Below are 19,907 nucleotides of genomic sequence, written 5' to 3'. Positions count from 1 at the left end.
GTTTGTTCAAATCATGACCCCTGAGTAGGGTGGGGCCACAATGGAAGATCAAAGTCCTCTGGTCCCTAACAACTATATAACATCAATGTAGGAGTTTCTCTGGTCCCAATCAACTATATAACATCAATATATGAGCACCTCTGGTCCCTAACAACTATATAAAGTCAATATATGAGCACCTCTGGTCCCTAACAACTATATAACATCAATGTATGAGCTCCTCTGGTCCCTAACAACTATAATATAACATCAATATATGTGCACCACTGGTCCCTTACAACTACCTAATATCAATGTACGAGTTCCTCTGCTCTCTAACAACTATTTAACATCAATGTAAGAGCTCCTCTCATCCCTAACAACTATAACATCAATGTATGAGCTCTATATAACATCAATGTATGTGTTCCTCTGGCCCCTAACAACTAGATAATATCAATGTATGAGTTCCTCTGGTCCCTAACAACTATATAACATCAATATATGAGCACCTCTGGTCCCTAACAACTATATAACATCAATGTATGAGTTCCTCTGGTCCCTAACACCTATATAACGTCAATGTGTGAGCTCTTCTGGTCCCTAACAACTATATAACACCAATGAATGAGCTCCTATGGTCCCTAACAACTATATAATATCAATGACTGAGCTCCTATGGTCTCTAACAACTATATAGCATCAATGTATGAGCACCTCTGGTCCCTATCAACTATCTAACATCAATGTATGAGTTCTTCTGGTCCACAACAACTATATAACATCAATGTATGAGCTCCTCTGGTCCCTCTGGTCCCTAACAACTATATAAAGTCAATATATGAGTTCCTCTGGTCCCTAACAACTATATAATTATCAATGTATGAGCTCTTGTGGTCCATAACATCAATATATGTGCACCACTGGTCCCTTACAACTACCTAATATCAATGTACGAGTTCCTCTGCTCTCTAACAACTATTAAACATCAATGTAAGAGCTCCTCTCATCCCTAACAACTATAACATCAATGTATGAGCTCTATATAACATCAATGTACATGTACATGTATGAGCTCCTCTGGCCCCTAACAACTAGATAATATGAATGTATGAGTTCCTCTGGTCTCTAACAACTATATAACATCAATATATGAACACCTCTGGTCCCTAACAACTATATAACATCAATGTATGAGCTCCTATGGTCCCTAACAACTATATAATTATCAATGTATGAGTTCCTCTGGTCCCTAACAACTATATAACACCAATGACTGAGCTCCTATGGTCTCTAACAACTATATAACATCAATGTATTAGCACCTCTGGTCCCTATCAACTATATAACATCAATGTATGAGTTCCCCTCATCTCTAACAACTATATCTACATGTATGTAAACTTTATATCCATGAGCTATAATGCTTTATTATCATTGCACATATTTACTTTATAAATAAAATAACAGTTACTTATTTATTTTCTTTTATTACCTTCAACAATAACAAAAACACAGAACATTTAGATATATACATGAAAGTAAAGCATCATATGTATTCTTAACAGGTTACATTTAAAGCTATATATATGTTGAAGCTCACATTATGGCTTTGAGTATGGCACTTTCATTGTAAATACAGTGTATCTATGGCATCCTCACTTTTTTAATTTAAAGAAAATAAACTTTTAAAAAAAATGAGTTATTGCATTACAAACAATCAAGTAACAAAAACATTTGTGATTTAAACTAGCCTCCCATTGACAGCCCATTTCTTCAGAAAATTTACTGACAGCAGAGAACATAATAAACTTGACAGGTGGCAGAGAATAAAGTAAAGTAAAATTAGTCCTTCTGAACAAAATACGGATCAAGTCTGATATATTGGAGCAGAAATTCAAAAGTCAATATTACAAAAATTACAGACTTATCTGTATGATAAATAATTGAGTCACTTTTGTATTTATTATGCTTAGAATTTCATTCAAAATACTGTATACAGGGTTATTTTCACTCTGTCTTATTTTCGCCCTATCATACCTGCAAACAATTTTGCTCCATTTTAAATTCGCCAAGTCACCGTTCTGTTTAAGTAATTATACTGTCTTCTTTGAATTCGCCCTGTCTTAAATTTGCTCACTAGTGTGTAGGGAGAAAGAGGCGAAAATAAAACAGAGGTGAAAATTTCCCTGTATACAGTATACCAGTATACTGATTATAAATTAACTATTATTATGCCCTTGCATCATATCACAGGTTTTTTAGCATATGAGAATTACAAAAAATGAGATTCAAACTCAGCTATATATGCAAATGATTTTACTTCATTAAACAGTAAACATTATCTCCCTTTCATCTCTTTGCATTAATTTTAGTAATGAGAGCATTTTCTTTCTTTGAGGGTTTGGGTGTTTGACTGCAAATTGTATGCAGTTATATCTTATGAGAGGTAATATGTCATGTCTATAGTTTATATACTTGCATCAAAACAAAGATAAATACAAAATGAAATATCAAAAATATTTGTAGCATTTCATATTTGGTTAAAAAAACAATTTATTAGCAGCAAGTGAGCAAGTTGATACAGTTAGTTGACCCTTCATGGCCAGGTACACTATATGACTGTATAGAAAAGTACATTTCCAAATTTTAAGGGTCAAATAGTACCAGTAAGTTGATTCCTTTAAAGTGCAATTCCAAAGTTACTTTACCTGGTCAACTTATTGTGCACAGTATACAAGACAGACCAGGAGGGGGCTACAAATACATATGTAGAACACTAAAGAAGTTCTATTGAATTACATGATTTTGAAATTTCTAAGGCTTAACTATACACATCATGATTTTTAATATTCTTTTTTGTTATTTTTTTCCTGAGTACATGTTATTTATTGTCTCACACATCTGTCCACTCTTCCTCTCTATCTCCACTGTATGTCTCCATCCTTCAGAATCGCTTGTCCACTGGCCACCAGTTCTAGGGCTCGTGGGAAGGCTTTATGCTCCACCTTCTTTACTCTCTCAGCCAATGAGGTGACAGTATCCCTAGGATACACAGGAACTGACTCCTGGACAATAATGGCCCCAGCATCAACTTCCTCCTGGAGGAAAGTAAGCAGGGATGATTACTAAATAAGAAATTAAAGTGCTGTTATATAGTGATTAATCTTCTGAGCAAACAGTACTCACCTCTACAAAGTGAACCGTGCACCCAGAAATCCTGACCCCTGCAGTGAGGACTTGTTCATGTGCATTATGACCTTTGAAAGAAGGCAGCAGTGATGGATGAACATTTAACAGGTGCCCCCTCCATTTCTTCACAAACTCTCCTGTACAACAAAAATTTTCTTTAGTGACAGTCATACTTATCATGTGTGGCATCTATTAAGTCTTACTACTAGCTATTACAAATTGTCCTACAACTGTAACTGTTAAACTTTGTTTTGTATTAAAAAAAAAAACAAGTACCAAAATTAAGGGCATTATTGAATATTTCAGGTAGTTTATTTCATACTCTAATCCCTCCTATGAAACTGTCCACAAATTATCTACTGTAACATTGCACACCTTGTCTTCTGTAAGAAAAGTTTCTGTTGGACGTATTTGGTTCTATGGCTACACACCTGACAAAATTCTCATGAAGCCAGCCAGACAAACAATATCCACTGCAGCCTCTCTCAGAACTCTGTCTACCTCCATATCAAATTCTACACGACTCCTAAACTCCTTGTGGTTAACCACCTGTCAACACAATGACCAACCACCATCACTCTTATGAAGTTATATACAGCTGCACTTCAATAGTTTAAACAATGATGTGAAATGTACTAGGTTAACAAGTTAGTCTTGGTCTTGACTTCATGGTGATCAAAAACAGAAAGGAATACTAGGTCACTTGAGTGACTTTAGTGACATGGTGAAAAGAAAAAAAAAAAGAGTGACTTTAGTTAGCAAGTTTGAGCTTTCTAGAATTAAGCATCTATATTTGAGGGCACCTTTATATAAGCTGTATTTAGATGACTGACCTTAGTTTTGATCCCTGCCTTTTGAGCGCGCTCGAGTCCCTGGACCCCTGCTTTATTTGAGATGACTAGGACAATCTCTGAGGAGCTGTTGTTGTTCTCTCCTCTAGTACTGTCTATCAAAGCCTGAAGATTGGTTCCTAAGTGGGAAAACAATATAAGGTTTGAAATATCTTATGTGTCAAAGTATATTGATGCTTCTTAAAAATCTGAAAATTTAAAACACTTTATGTCAAAAAGACTTGGTCGTGTTTTACAAAAAAATTACAACCAAGTCTATAAATTTCACATAATTAAAAAATCTCTCTAAAGTGATATTACAGTAATATAAATTTACTGAATTCTTTGTATTCACATTACATGAAATAAATTGCAAATTTTTAAAGTATATTTTTGTCTTAGTCGTAGCTTCTTTTGTAAAACATGGCCTGGTCATAAAATTAGCACAAAAAAAAGCTCTGATGTCAAAGGTAGAAAATCGTATACAGATCATGATATACAAGACAAACTTTGACCAGGAAAGTTTGAGCCTCTGGTTCAGTTTAACTCTTTTTCAGGAAATCTAAGGTACAAACCTGATCCAGAAATGAGAACTCCAACTTTCTTTTTCTTAGAGACACAGGGGACTTTCCATGACTCGGTCAGTGCTTTTTGTAGATTCTTGATTTCAACACTCTCTCCCCCTGCGAAAAGTAAAAAATCACACTGAATATTGTTCATCAATAAAGAAACCGAACTGAATTAAAGTTTTCAAAATTACATTTGTGTACACAAAGAATGATTTTTTAAATGATGACTGAGGTCTGAGGAAGTATCAACTGAATGAATCACACATTGTGGCTTGTTTACTATCTTCTATATAGCATGTACCCTGGGTAATACTTTACATTCTTGGCTACATTTATACAAAGTCTGTGTATCCTTTTTTTAATTTCAATTGCACTCTAAGTTTTAAATACTTGACAGAATTTTTGTACATCATTTACCTTGCTTGTCCTGCAGTTTTCCTATGACAGAGGCCTTCAGCCCTGAGGTCAGTAAATGTTGTAGAACAAACTCTGTCAGGGATCTGTCAATCACTAGAACCCCACCCACTCCACAGTTAAATGTCCGGGCCATCTCACTAGCTGTAATGTTGCCCTGTCAATCAACAAACAGCAAATTATATGACATTTAAAAAATTACATGTATTTATCTTGCTAAAGGAAAAAAATTTTGCCCAAGAAACAATAGTTTTTTTAATGATTATCTTTCATGATTTCTGCAAGATTTTTTTTTTTTTTTTTACAATTTTTATATTATTCTTTAAGGAATATGAAGCAATTGACTTTGGAACCCTGGTATGGTATTTCACTGGATAATCATCAACACTCTCACTTAAAATAAGGTAGTCAGTCTTTATTTATTCAAAAAATTAATCAATTCAAAGAGAAAGGTTCACAAGGGGGCTTATTTAACCACAATAGTCTTATTAAAATGTTAGTTCTGAAGCCCCTGATAGAGGACAAAGATACCAGTATCTCACCTTGTGAGCCAGCCAACCAAAGACTGACGGTACAGACCACAGACTGGCATCAATCTGAGCCTTCAGATGACCTGGTAAAACGCGGGGGAGATTCTCCATTAGACCCCCTCCTGTGATGTGACAAAAAGCTTTCACATGACCCTGATTCATCAAGGGAAGTAACTCTGTGACATAAATCTTTGTGGGCACTAAGAGCTCTTCTCCTGAACAAAAAGTATATGCATAGTAAAAGATTACTTTGTTAAAGTTTAGGCACATACCTACACATTTTAAAACATACAATAATTAGCAAGAAACCATAATTTATTTCCTCTAAATTCAATAATCTTTAAACACTATGATTGACAGATTCTGAACACCAATACTTCCTGTGACCTACCCAGGGTTTTTTCTTTACGGAGGGGGGAGGGAACATCATATCCCAACCCAGACATTTCCACCACCTTCCTCACCAGACTGAACCCATTACTATGGAGACCACTGGAAGCCAAACCAATCAGAACATCCCCCTCCAGCATCTGTTGCATCCTGGGTAGAATTTGTCCACGTTCCACAGCTCCAACAGCAAATCCAGCAAGATCATACTCCCCTCCCTGATACATCCCTGGCATCTCTGCTGTTTCTCCCCCTACACAAACAAAAAAATTGCTGATGGACCTTCTTCTAGGAACATTTCACATTCTCATCTCGTGCAAAAGTTGCACATTAATAAGTGCATAAATATTCTATTCTAAAGATGTTACCTAAAATTCACTTGAAAAAAAAAATTATTTCAACAAAAAGGTATATCAACAGAATAAATTTAACTGGAGTTTTATTTGTTTGCATGCATGAGCACACTTTTGTTTGAGTACATTTTAATGGCTCTGTTCTTCAATCCTCGTCTACATTTGGTATGAACTTTAAAACTTTCTACCACTGAAAAGATTATTTTCAATACCAATTTTTGATAGGTTACTGGAAATATGCTGTACCAAAAAGACAAATTCACATGATATTTTGACTTGGTAGAGCTAATTGTCTTTAGAAATAAAAATATATGTATCCTGGTATATAAAGTTTTTACTGAAAGTGGAGACAACATTTCATACAGTGATCTTACCCACAAGGGCACAACTTGCTTGTCTACAGCCAGTGGCTATCCCTGAGATAATTTCCCTGGCTGTGTCTACATTCAAGTGACCTGTGGCAAAATAGTCTAGGAAAAACAGAGGCTCCGCCCCCTGTACCAGGATATCATTTACACACATGGCCACCAAGTCTTGACCTATAGTGGAATGGTCACCCACTTCCTGAGCTATCTATATTTAAAATGCAAAAATACTGCACTTTGTTTTTACAAACAGGTATTCTTATTAAAGACTGATGGTAAAATTTTTCTTGTGTGTACCAGACTAATACTGGTAAAATATTTATATATCTATTTTTTATAATTCTAGTCTATTCTAAGCCACCTGACCATTTCCAAACAACTGTCTCTGTATATAGTTGTTGGGAAAAGGTCAGGTGGGCTCAATTTGACAATGTCTCTAAAAATGTCAAATTCGTTAAATCAAAAAAAAAATTACCAGAAGAATCTCTGAGCCAAAATAAGAAGTCAGTGTGAGCCAACACTCATTGGTAATACCCCCTCTCTGATGTGAATATACACAAGTTCAGTTACAGACAGACACAGGGATGAACAGGAAGTTGACATCCGATTCATACAAAATTGAATCCCACCATTAGTGGTGTTCCAATCATCGATTATAATCGAAAATCAGTCGATTGCTGGCATAATCCAAGCGCTCGATTACAAATTTTTTATTCCGATTAATCGGGTAATTTATTTTATTTTACAAGCGTAATAGCAGGGACCTATATACTAAGTATATAGGTCCCTGGTAATAGTTTTTAAGCCGAATATTCCAGCTGCGACTTGTCTATTAACTTATTTGTGCATCGTAATGGTGCAGAGGAACAGACATTCTGGTATTCATACCTGGATAACAACGCTCATTCCCGGGTATGGACGTACTCTGGATTCTACAAAATGAACTATGAACCAGCTAGACTAGATAGAACGTTCTATTGTTAAAATATATTGTCCTAAGGACTAGGACAAATATATTGTCCTAAGGACTAGGGCTTGTCCCGAGACACAGTTAGATTATTCTAACTACAGCTGGACCACCACAGAAAGTAGTTATTCACCCATTCTTACCATTTAATAAGCTAAATTGACAGACTTTGTAAATGTCCAATTATAATTGATAATTAGTTAGTTACAGTAGCCTGATCATCGATTATGAAATTCTTACCGATTCCCATCACTACCCACCATATTGCATGCCTCAACAAAGAGTGTGCTAAAATTTCAAGCATTTGAGCAGAACAAGTAGTTACTGAAAAAACTGCAATGAAAAGAACAAGTCTCAATAAGGCTTATCTGTGGTCGCTGGTTACTCGTCAAATTTCAAACATTTATTAAATTTTTTAAAAATTAAATTTTATTATTAACTAATGACTTTATTATTTGAATCATCATTTAAAAATGTCAAACAATAGATATAGGCAGCATTCGAAGCTGCGCGTTGAAGGTGGGGTCCTTTGATTTTCATGAATATCAAAAGAAATCAGTGACAGCTACATATTTCAAAGCTTTCGTAAACACCGAGCACAGGTTTGTTCAGAGTCGAGTTTGAAATATAATGTGTATATTATATGTGTAAAGGTCAAGTGAAAATATCTTTGTTGAACAACCTTGTGCTCTATGTTTTCTAATTAAAAGTATTGTGATTTTAAATATCTTCGCTGACTTCATTTACATGCGATCAACCTCTTTATGACCTGTTTAGAATCATAACAAGCCACGTGGATTTGTATCGTTACGGGTAAATGCCTCCAGTAAACGTGCTAGTTCTCATTTGAAACGTACTCAGTTTTATATCGATCAACATGGACTTGTTTGGTTCATCTTGTTATTATATAGTTTTTATTGGCAAAGTTTTGTATAAAATAGAAAAAATGTATTTGTAGTTCATTGTGAATCTTGAACATATAATTCGTCTTTGAAAGAAAAATACGTATCATACCAAGATCTTCTTTTTATAGTATATAATCTAAATGTCTCCGCCCATTTCCATGTAATAGAAAAACCGTAGTCTGACCGGGGGGAAATGTTCCGGCATTTTTTAGTGCGATAGGTGTTAAAAATAGGCTTGTATTTTTTGATATGTTTAATTATTCATTATAAATACACAATGTTTTAGTTAGAAATACTTCGTTATAAACAATGAAAACAAACAAAGTACGGTATGCTAATATTTAACCGGTAAACCAAGGGTTTAAAAAGGGACCACACTACTATACTTAAGTAGAATACTCCTTTGTTACATATTGTACAAACAGTTGCACAGATAAACAGGAAGTTGACATCAGATTCAAACAAAAATGAATCCCAACATATGGCATGCCTCAACAAAGAGTGTGCTAAATCTTTAAGCATCTGTGATGAGCGATTGCTGAGAAAACTGCGACAAAAAGGATGAATTGCCATAGCTATGGTCTGGGGACCATTTTTCTATGATGAATTATAATAAATCTACAATCATTCTGGTTATTTTCAAACAAGAGTGAAGGAAAATGACACCTTCTGAATAGTGAAGATAGTTTATAATGTTTATAATCTTGAGGAATACTGCATTATCTATGAATTTTTAGACCCTATGATAGCAAAATTTGTACCTGACACCAGTATAAACTGACCTTAAGTTTTGTGCCCACTCCATCTGTACCAGACACCAGTAAAGGATCAGTAAATCTGAATCCCCCTCCCATCCCTTTATTGACCCTGACTTTTGTGCCCACTCCATCTGTACCTGACACCAGTATAAACTGAAATTTAGTTTTGTGGCTACTCTATCTTATGTCAACTGACCTTAAGTTTTGTGCCCACTCCATCTGTACCTGACACCAGCATAGGATCAGAGAATCCTGCAGCTTTGATGTCAAACAAAGCACCAAATCCACCCAGACTAGCATCACATCCAGGTCTCATGGTGTCTTTAGCCAATGGCTGAATGGCCTTAACCAGACTGTTACCAGCCTCAATGTTTACTCCAGAATCTTGGTATGAGAGATGGGGGGAAACTGTTTTTGGATGCCTGTAATATTCCATGAATTCAAAAGAATATTCATGTGTAAATATAGCAAAAGCAGTTCTTCTTTTCTAACATCTTGATGGATATATTGCTATATAAAACTTGATTAGTTGCTTCATTACACATTTTCTACAGATGCAAGCCAAGGTTAACAAATATAAATTTCGCACAATTAAAACTTATTGTATTTATTTCAATTCCAAGTTAAGATATTATTTTCCAAATGTTTATAGAAGGTGCTTATCTCATGCGAGCATATTCATCTGAAAACAAAATTTGTGATGTAAAAGAAATAAGATTAAAGGATAAGCAAGAGTCATGCATTGGGTGCTTTCAGCTTGGGAGTTTTCAAAATCTTTCTTAAGCATTGATTGAATGTTGTTTAGACACACCTGTCCAGTACCCTGAATCCAATATCAGACCTATGATAAACTCCATCAAACTTAATAAATCCCGCCCACTTCTGGGCTTCAGAACAGGCTGACTGGAGGTCAGAGTTCACGGCCACTACAGCCAGGACACGCCCACCACTGGTCACTATACCCTGCTCTTGCTTGGCCGTCCCTGCATGGAACACCAGAACTCTGGGTCCCATCTTCTCCACCCCGTCAATACCTAGTATAAAGTTGAACAAACTAGAAATCTGACCAGTCAGCAAGGGCCCCGCCGAGGGTTAGAAATATAAGGGTGCAGATTAGGGGATGAGAATTTTACTTGATTCCCAAAAATTTCAAAATATATAAAGAATTAGTAACAGCAAGTGCTAAATATCCAACAATCTGTAAATAGTATCCTTGTATTTACATAAGGCAGTAAAAAACATATCTATAATAACTCAATTAAATGTATATTTAAAAATGAATGAAGCATGTGTTTTCTAAAATGCCAGCCTTCAGTGAATGCAAATATCACCCAGATTTGACCTTAACTTCAAAACAAATATCAGTTGCAGACAAAGGTGTTAATTAATCTTAAAGTGACAGAAAGATAACCCTCTAAAATATTCTGCAAACCAGCAAGATAATCAAACCCACGGGATTAATTATACTGCTCTCTCAACCTTTTCTTCCAAGTTTACAATAAGAACTTTTTCAGCAATGACAGAATGAGGTTATTATCTGAATAACTGTTAAAATAATTAGTATTCTTGAATTTACATAAGGCAGAAAAAAAGAAAAAAAAGAAAAAAGAAAATAATAATAAAAACGATATCTTTATCTATATCTTGTTTTTAGAAATCAATAAAATCATAACTCATTGTGTATTTTAACAAAATAAAGTATGAACATTATTTAAATCCACATTTCAGAAAATGTAAACATCATTCAGAATTGACCTTAACTTCAAAACAAACTTCATTTGCAGACAGAGGTGTTAATTAATCTTAATGTGGCAGATAAAGATAAATGCTTTGGATTTTCTTCAAGAGGAAAGTTAATTAATCCCAAGAGACTCATTGCAGCCTTTCATAGTTTACAATAGGAACATTCTCAGCAGTTATCTCTCTTTGCCCATTCACTCTTATATAAAGTTAAGGAATATACCCGACCACCCCAGCTCCAAACCGGATGACATAGAGAACCAAACTAAGCATCAAAATATGTCTTACTGCCTATTAAACCAACATACCAAATTTGAACTTAATTGGTCAACCCTAAAAAAAGTTATTAGAAAAAAACAGAAAATTTGTGGACGGAAGAATGACAGACGGACAGACAGACAGACAGACAGAGTGATTACTATAGGGCACCCGCAAATCCTTGCGGGGCCCTAATAATTAATCTTGTTTTTCTGGTGTGCATGCCATGGTTTATAACATCAGTCTTCAAAATTTAAACAGTTTTTTCATTGTTTATAAAAAAAAAAACACATATACTATTTTATGAAAATATAAAAATGAGGATTCCTTATGCATACAAACAAGGAATGTTTAGGATATCTTTATATCCCTCACTTTTTAAGTATGGGGGTATAGTGATGGGGGTGTCTGTCTTATTTTAAGTTATAGCAAGCACAGAATCAAATACATGTAATTATTATTCAATTTGATCAATTTCTTAAGTTTTTAGTTAAATTACAGATTAACACCATTTTTTTTGTGACAGTTTTTCTGTTGATTACCGGAGATAAGAAACCCTTTCTTGTACACCCCAGGGTATCCCCCACTAGCCAGAACCACCCCTGCTGTATACAGGTCCAAGGTAAACTGTGGGAGGTTCTGGGTGAGTTTTCCCTCCACACAGGCTTGACATATTTCATACAGGTCAGACTCCAGTAAAGGCAAGATGGACTGAAAATATACAATTGTCAGAATTATATATTCAGAATGGCCAGAAAATATTATAAATTAAAATCAAATTCATAAGGAATGGACTGAAATAAGGCAGAATATTATAAAGTAAATAGACTTGAAATATACAATAGTGAGAATTATTGACAAAACATAAATTAACATGGTACTCATCAAGGTGTTTGAGAATTGTATGCATGCAGTCAAACCTCAGTAATCTGAGAGTCAAACATCTGGATTTTAAACCTTTTACTTATTTTTTTCAAATTCCCTCTCTCATCATTTTCTTTGGGAAAGGATGTTTTCAGAATTTCACCTATAGGAGACAACAATTTCCCGAAAAAATTAACATTAAAAAATTTTAAAAATCAACTCTATATTCTTTAGTTGTTTTCCATCGTATGTTTGTCTAAATTTTTCATATTTGCATTTTGAAGCCAAAATCTATTAACTGCAACTTTAAAATAAACCTCCAAAGTTGGCAAAACAGGATTTAAATATTAAAGCACAGATTTTTGCATGAATTTTGGCCTAGTCAGTGTTCTAAACCAGGGTTGTAATGGGTAATGGGGAATCAGGGTTCGATTCCAGAGAGGGAGCATGAGAAACGGCTACCACATCCAAGGAAGGCAGAAGGCGCGCAAATTATCCACTCATGGTAATATCTTCATTTGAATTTTTTTAAAGCCAAATTTAATACCCGGTAAGTGTAGAAAATTGGCTAATTATGGGGTGTAAACTACTGCAAGTTATATATGTATACATTTTTATATACTCAATACTGAAATTCTACATTCAGGATATAGACATTTTGGGGAATATGTGAACTCTCAGACTCTTCCAAAAATGCAGGACAAGAATCACTTGAAGAAACTGACCTAACAAAAACAACTTTTGTTGTCAATTTTCATATTATTATCTCTTGTTTGAGTGTTACATCTGGTGTGGTAACAGATCGCTTCAAATATAGTCTTTTTTTTTTTTTTTTTCATTTTTCATGTATAATCTACTACGTGAGTGTTATGTCTGGTGTGGTAATAGACTGCTCCATATCTACTATTGTACACTTTTTTTTTTTAATTTTCATGTATAATGTACTACTGTGTTACATGTATGTCAGCTGCATATGTATACTATTCATTTTAAAAATTTTATGCATAATTCATTGTACAAGTGTTATGTCGGGTTCAGAAATAGGCCTTTCAATATATTATACAATTATTGCTGGTTTTTGAGGTCAATACGATGATTTAGACACCTGAGGAGTACAATATTCACCAAGCCCGAAGGGCGAGGTGAATATTGTACTTCGAAGGTGTCTAAATCATCGTATTGACCTCAAAAAACAGCAATAACTGTTTTATTATATGATTAAATGATAGCAAACTCCTACAAGACTGTTTTTTTTTTGCTTTAATTGAAAGTTTTAACGAAAAATTTCAACAAGAACACATTGTAACATGAAAAAATGGAACAGGAATAATTCATGATATTGACCTGCAATAATTCCTTATATTGACCTTGAAGGTCACGTGATTCATTATATTGACCTGCAATAATTCCTTATATTGACCTGCAAGGTCACATGATTCATTATATTGACCTGCAATAATTCCTTATATTGACCTGGAAGGTCACGTGTAGGTCAATATAACGTAGTATTTTTCTAACATTGTTGGATCTCAACCAATCAGAAAGAGGGAAATTATTCAATCATATAATAAACACTATTCTTTATTATGCATAATCCACTGTACAAGTGATATGTCGGGTTCAGAAATAGGCCTTTCAGTATACTGGTATACACTATTCTTTATTACATGTATGCATAATCTACTGTGTGAGTGTTTGTCAGGTTCATTAATATAAGCTGCTCCACATATTCATATATATACTCTCCAGTTTCACTTTTCATATATTAAAATGTTCTGTGTGAAGTGTTATTTCAGGTGCAGTAATGGGCTGTTCTTATGTTTTTCTTTTTTTAAAAATTTGTTTATGTATTATTTATGTATGTCTCAGATTAAAGACTAATGTTATTATCCAGTACCTGCTCATATATGTTTGATTGAATGATATTACTTTTGATCATTTTGAAAGAGTGCTGATCATATCTTTTCAATGATATTCTTACGTGTATTGTGCAGTGCTCAGTATGGCTAAGATGTTTCTTTTGGACCATTTGGTACCTTATTAGCCCTCAATGTGGCCAAGATTTTTTGAGTGAAGAACGGTGTTGGACAAATCTTTCACATTATGACAAAAAATCAAAAATCTATTGGACAGATATTTTTTTAGAATTTAAAAAGTATCAAATCTGTGTATATGAAAACAGTCAAATTTGTTGAATATAAAGAGTTTTATATGCACTATTCTCTTAATATGTTTCTTTTCAAACAATCCATTGTTAAAATAAGTTAAGAGTATCAAAATTGTTTAAAAATAATTTTAAATATTGAATGCATATTGCAAAATTAAGTTTTCATCGGTAATATATATGTTGTATTATGATTTTTGGAATGACTGGAGAGGGGAGATAACCCATAACCCTCTGATTTTGCAATTAACCCTCAATGCCATGTTCATATTTCCACTAAATGTCCATTAAATATTCCTTTATGCCATATGAAAATTTCAGCAAAATCTATTGGGAGGTTTTTTTGGAGGTCAGGTGTCCTTAGCTACCTTAACTCACCTGTGTTTCCGGGTCTCCAAATCGACAATTAAATTCCAAAACTTTTGGTCCAGCAGATGTTAGCATTATCCCAGCATACAGAACACCTACATCATAAATGCCATTATAAATACAAAACATCCAAACCTTATGATATGACCTAAACATTTCTAAAACCATGTTTATGTACAGGATAATTTAAAAAAAATTAAATTTCTTAATATATTAAACATGTACTTCAGCTGTTCAAGCATGAAAGAGTTCAGCACTGGGTCAAACAAAAACAGAACACATGTACCCCAAAATTATGGGTATAAAAAAGGACAATGCTTGATGAGTCTGATTCTCAAAAGATATTACCTGGACACAGTTTGACTACATTCATAAAGCTATGACATTATGTAATTAGATCACCATGACCTACTATTGGGTTTTGACAGACCCTCTTCTATAGATGTATCAATGTTTGATGACCTTAGGTCTCAGACTCTGCAAGATAGGAACCAACTACCTCTAATGGTTTAGGCTGTGGATATCGGCATGGGTAGCTCAGTTGGTAGAGCACCTGACTAATTAGGCAGGGGTTTAGGCATATATTTTCTTCTTTTCTCTTACATGATTTGTGACGTTGATGAGTGCAGGAGTTTTTACCCAATGTTAGGCTGCATAAACCTATGTATTCATGCTAATAAACAATTAAACTTTGATATCTTGAACTTGTCAGGACTGAGGAAAAATACTGAAACATCCGAGGGTTCAAGATATTAAAGTTGATGAATTTGGCATTAATATGTTCCATTACCTGAACACACACATACAATTGTATGTAAAGTGGTAGAGTTTTTAGTTCCAAATTACAGTTCAGCTTGTATCAATGCTGGTTCCCAAGAAATAAGCCTGATTAGACAACATTCCAGATTACACTACATTTTAAACAGTTAAATTCACTGAAAGAGACTTAAAGTTTACATCATATTAGGCACAATGTCTGGATTTCACAAGTTTTACTCTAGTGAATATCTTCTTTTTATGCCCCCGTATCGAAGATTTTGGGGTATATAGTTTTTGCCCTGTCCATCAGTCTAGCTGTCTGTCTAGCTGTTTGTCGGCAAAAACTTTAACATTGCCCATAACTTTTGATTAGTTGGTGCTATGGCTTTCATATTTCACATGTTTATTCCTTGTGACTTGACCTTTCTTTGGGTACCATCATATTTGACCTTTTGACCTTGACCTTGGAGTTTGACCTACTTTTGAAAAACTTTAACCTTGGCCATAACCTTTGAAAGGTTGGTGCTAGGGCTTTCATACTTCACATAAGTAATCCTTGTGACAAGACTTTCCTTTAGATACTAACAACTTTGACCCTTTGACCTAGACCTTAGGGTTTGACCTACTTTAACCTTAGACATAACTTTTGAACAGTTAGTGCTAGGGCTTTCATTCTTCACATGTGTAATCCTTGTGACAAGACCTTCCTTTAGATTTATAACCCATTGACCTTGACTTTGGAGTTTGATTTACTTGGCCATATCTTTTGAATGGTTGGTGCTAGGGCTTTCATATTTCACATGTGAATTTCTTGTGAAAACACCTTTCCTTGGGCACCATTAATTTTGAACATTTGACCTTGACTTTTGAAAACTTTAACCCTTTTCCATATCTTTTCAATGGTTGCTGCTAGGGCTTTCATATTTCACAGGTATATTCCTCGGGACAAGTCCTTACTTTGGGTACCAACATATTTGATTTGCATTTGAGAAAGTTTAACCTTTGCTTTAAGTTGCCATACAGGGACATCAGTTTTTCACAAACACATTTTGTTAGATATGTTTTTAACATATATAAAATCTGTTTACCTATATCCTTGTCAAACCACTTCAATATTTCCATGATATTCTACATATCTGTGTTTGAGATACAAAAGTTTACATGTTTGTCGATTAGGGAATAACTATCTTCTAATTTGGTATTTGCGCCCGTTAATGCTGATTTAACGGCCGCAAACTGAGTTTACTGGCGACGCACAAGTGGAGCTGGTAAAACGGATGTTTGCAACCATTAAAACAGCATTACTGGTCACAAATACCAAATTAGAAGATAGTTATTCCCATTTTAATGCAATCTATGCATTTTGTTTGATGTTTACTTCTTATTTTGTTGAGTTTTGTTATATGAAATACATGTAAGTCATGGAGCATTGTGTTTTTGTGTCGCTCTATTATGATGTCACAATAAGCTTTCACTCTCGTTAATGCTCATTTTACTGCCTCAAACATCAGTGCATTAGCCAATCAAAATGCATTTTACAAAACAGTTGCATTAGAATATGCTTATTTAAGAAGTTTTAAAAGTAATTTTGGTTGCTTATTAGCAAATTTAAGCTATCCCACTAGCAAACTGCACTTAAGTTCTGACATCCTACCAACAAATGGGAAGCCCTCCTTTTTCATTCCATCCACAGCTCTCTGTAATATCTCCTTTCTAATGATCTCCAAATCTTTGTCTGATATCTACACATAAATAAAAAAGTTTATTGAGTTAAAAGACATTTCAAAAAGAAGATCAGTTATTGCGAAGGGCTTGCGCCACACGCCACAGTTGCATTGAAGTGAAAATTGGCGCATTTAATCAACCATTGGCAGCACAAAGGTGTGCATTCAATATATAGCGATGTTAGTGGGAAACATTTTGCGTATGACTTTCCTTGCCTGTTTTACTTTTGTTTTAAATGCAGACATTTTAATACATGTACAACAAATCTCATTGGTTAAAACCCAATCCTTCTGTTAATTCTACTCACCAGAGGATAAGGACAAATGGCCCCCATTCCCCCTGTATTGGGGCCTGTGTCTCCATCATTCAGTTGTTTGTGATCCTGTGCAGGGGGCATCATGGATATTGTGGAGCCATCAGAGAAAGCTAAACACTAAAAAACGTCATAAAAAGATGATTTAATACACAGTTGTTTATCATCAGGAAATCACTGACTCTTTTTTTCAAACCAGAGAATTAGAATGTATATTAAAATAAAAATTGATTATAAATTAATGAATTTACTGTTTTAAAATAAATATAACAGAAAATATGTTTATGTTAAAAAAATTTTTTGGTCAAATGTGTAAAGAGTTCCCTCACCGAGACTTCATCTCCCGTCAGAAGTTCCTCCACAACCACTGTTTCCCCTGCTGATCCAAACATCTTGTTCTTAAAAAAATCAGAAAGTAATACCCTGAACACATCCAAGTAATTCTTAATTTACTGAGAATGTTTTCAACCTGATCAAAAAATTATAATGTAGGCCTTTCATAGCATCAAATACATATAGATCAAATCTATAATTATAATCAAACCTCTACTTATTAATACATGTAATATCAATTTAATCCAAAGGCTTTTCTTCCCATACCATTTAACTTTATAAATTAATGATCTGTAATAAAGGTATGGCTTTATGTAGAACTGTTCAGCATATGTAATATATCAAAGGCTGTCTCTCAATCTGCTACTTTACTCTTATTTAACATACTGGGAAATCACAAATATTTGTAGGATCAAATTTTCATGGTTTGAGAAAAAAAATATGGGTTTGTGGGGATTTAATTTCCAATATAAAAAAAATGTTGTGTAGTAATATGTGAAAATTTACATTTCGTGGTGGGGATGAATTCACGGGTCTCTTCATACCTTGAAAACAATGAAAATTAACCCCCATGAAAATTAGTGATTTCACAGTTATTATCACAACTACCAGCATTAAAAGAAAATCCTTATTCTTTTTAACACAATCTAAAACTGCCAGGCAGTTCTACAAGTCTACTCAAATATAAAATGTTATTTGAAAATCTACTCACATTTAACATATCACAGACTGCCTGACAAGCCTCAGGTTTAGTTTTAGCGACCACCACCCCCTTCCCTGCTGCCAATCCACTAGCTTTTACCACTAAAGCGGGGTAGTCAGCCCTAAAAAGAAAAAACACAGAAATAGTACATTTTCCTGCTCTCATATACAACGATCTTAAGTACTCCAAAACTGAAATTTTAAACTTATATTAATCAAGAAAAAAACATGACTTTGTGACAGTTAAACAGCATGTAATGCACAAAGTGAATATGTATAAATAAGGGATTACAGGATAAATGTATTAGCTACTTAGTTAATAAAATTAAATGCTGATATAATGGTTCACAAGTAAATAAAATTTGTGTGGCAGAAATGATGTCTTTAGTTTATTAATTAGCTGATTCTTTCACATTACATAGTTGAAATGTTAATCAACCTATGAGAAACACAGTACAAATTAAATCTTTAAGATAATGTTAAATGTTAATACAGGTCAGAACAACAGAATTCCCAGAGTTCAAGATCATGTCATAAAGACAGGGTTTGACATTAACTTTTGCAAGTACTAGACCAATCGGGCTACTTCCAATATTTATTACTAGCCCTGACCGTAAAATCACTAACCCTGACCAAACTTGCAAATTTAATTCTTATAATTGAGAATTTTAATGAGTAACTTTCAAAACCATACTTAATAAAGACATCGTCTTGCGCGTGTCAATATTTTTGACAGACTGTTTGATAGGTCAACTGAGGCGGGTTCAACGGGACATTCGAGTATTATAAGCCTAAAGAACATTCAACAAACTTTAATAAAATAATTATCGTAAATACTAATACATTAATTTAAAACTATACTTTTCGTAACTATTTATACCATATTGATACTGAACTACAGTAGTTTTGACTGCGACTTGTCAATTACAGCCGTGGCTAAAAATAGTGATTGTGTCTTGCGGGAATTCTTTTCTTCACTCAGCGATGTCTTCAAAGAAATAAGAAAATTTCTTAAAAAGTTTTAAGATTATTTATTTGAAAGACGGAAATGGGAGTTTAACAGTTATTTTATCAACACGACCAATCGGTCTAATTCACGTACATTTTACACGACCGGACCACTCATTTACTAGACTAGGTCGGTCGGACGTGCCTTAATGTCAAACCCTGAAAGAGGTTTGTTCCTGAGCTTTTGAGCAGATTTTTATCTTGACCTCTATTTAAAAAAAATCTACATAAGGTTTTAGCTCTTACAATAAATTTGGATTCTACAACGATAATTAAACTATATCCAGTTAAAACCCCATGATTAAATTCCATGTCTAAAGCTTAAAATTAGCATTATCTTAGTTACCGTATGTCTAAAAATTAGCATCACAGATGTAGAGTAGGTCGACTGAAAAGTAGGTCACCTTGACCTACTTTTCAATT

General features: G+C 34.1%; 1 protein-coding gene across 2 annotated transcripts in view; it reads right to left on the bottom strand.

The window, feature by feature from the left end:
• Window positions 1-1,453: 1,453 nt before the first annotated feature.
• The window catches only part of LOC133197732 (trifunctional purine biosynthetic protein adenosine-3-like), a 22,204-nt gene continuing 3,750 nt past the window's right edge, over window positions 1,454-19,907 (bottom strand). For both annotated transcript variants that reach the window (XM_061333912.1, XM_061333913.1), the window contains 17 exons: window positions 18,487-18,598; window positions 17,771-17,839; window positions 17,436-17,561; window positions 17,058-17,145; window positions 14,654-14,739; window positions 11,790-11,958; window positions 10,061-10,283; window positions 9,446-9,671; window positions 6,629-6,827; window positions 5,906-6,154; window positions 5,527-5,729; window positions 4,988-5,141; window positions 4,577-4,684; window positions 4,005-4,141; window positions 3,603-3,720; window positions 3,169-3,308; window positions 1,454-3,080 (listed from right to left, as the gene is read on the bottom strand). In XM_061333912.1, the coding sequence (XP_061189896.1) occupies window positions 2,901-3,080; window positions 3,169-3,308; window positions 3,603-3,720; window positions 4,005-4,141; window positions 4,577-4,684; window positions 4,988-5,141; window positions 5,527-5,729; window positions 5,906-6,154; window positions 6,629-6,827; window positions 9,446-9,671; window positions 10,061-10,283; window positions 11,790-11,958; window positions 14,654-14,739; window positions 17,058-17,145; window positions 17,436-17,561; window positions 17,771-17,839; window positions 18,487-18,598 (2,587 nt within the window). In that variant the 3' untranslated portion in view covers window positions 1,454-2,900. The remainder of the gene's footprint in view (window positions 3,081-3,168; window positions 3,309-3,602; window positions 3,721-4,004; window positions 4,142-4,576; window positions 4,685-4,987; window positions 5,142-5,526; window positions 5,730-5,905; window positions 6,155-6,628; window positions 6,828-9,445; window positions 9,672-10,060; window positions 10,284-11,789; window positions 11,959-14,653; window positions 14,740-17,057; window positions 17,146-17,435; window positions 17,562-17,770; window positions 17,840-18,486; window positions 18,599-19,907) is intronic.

Source organism: Saccostrea echinata, unplaced genomic scaffold (assembly GCF_033153115.1).
Source record: "Saccostrea echinata isolate AGI-Se365-2 ecotype Australia unplaced genomic scaffold, CSIRO_AGI_Sech_v1 ptg000030l, whole genome shotgun sequence".
In the NCBI taxonomy this organism is placed as follows: domain Eukaryota; kingdom Metazoa; phylum Mollusca; class Bivalvia; order Ostreida; family Ostreidae; genus Saccostrea; species Saccostrea echinata.
The sequence above is the reverse complement of the archived record's forward strand: the minus strand, read 5'-3'. Positions and strand labels throughout refer to the sequence as shown.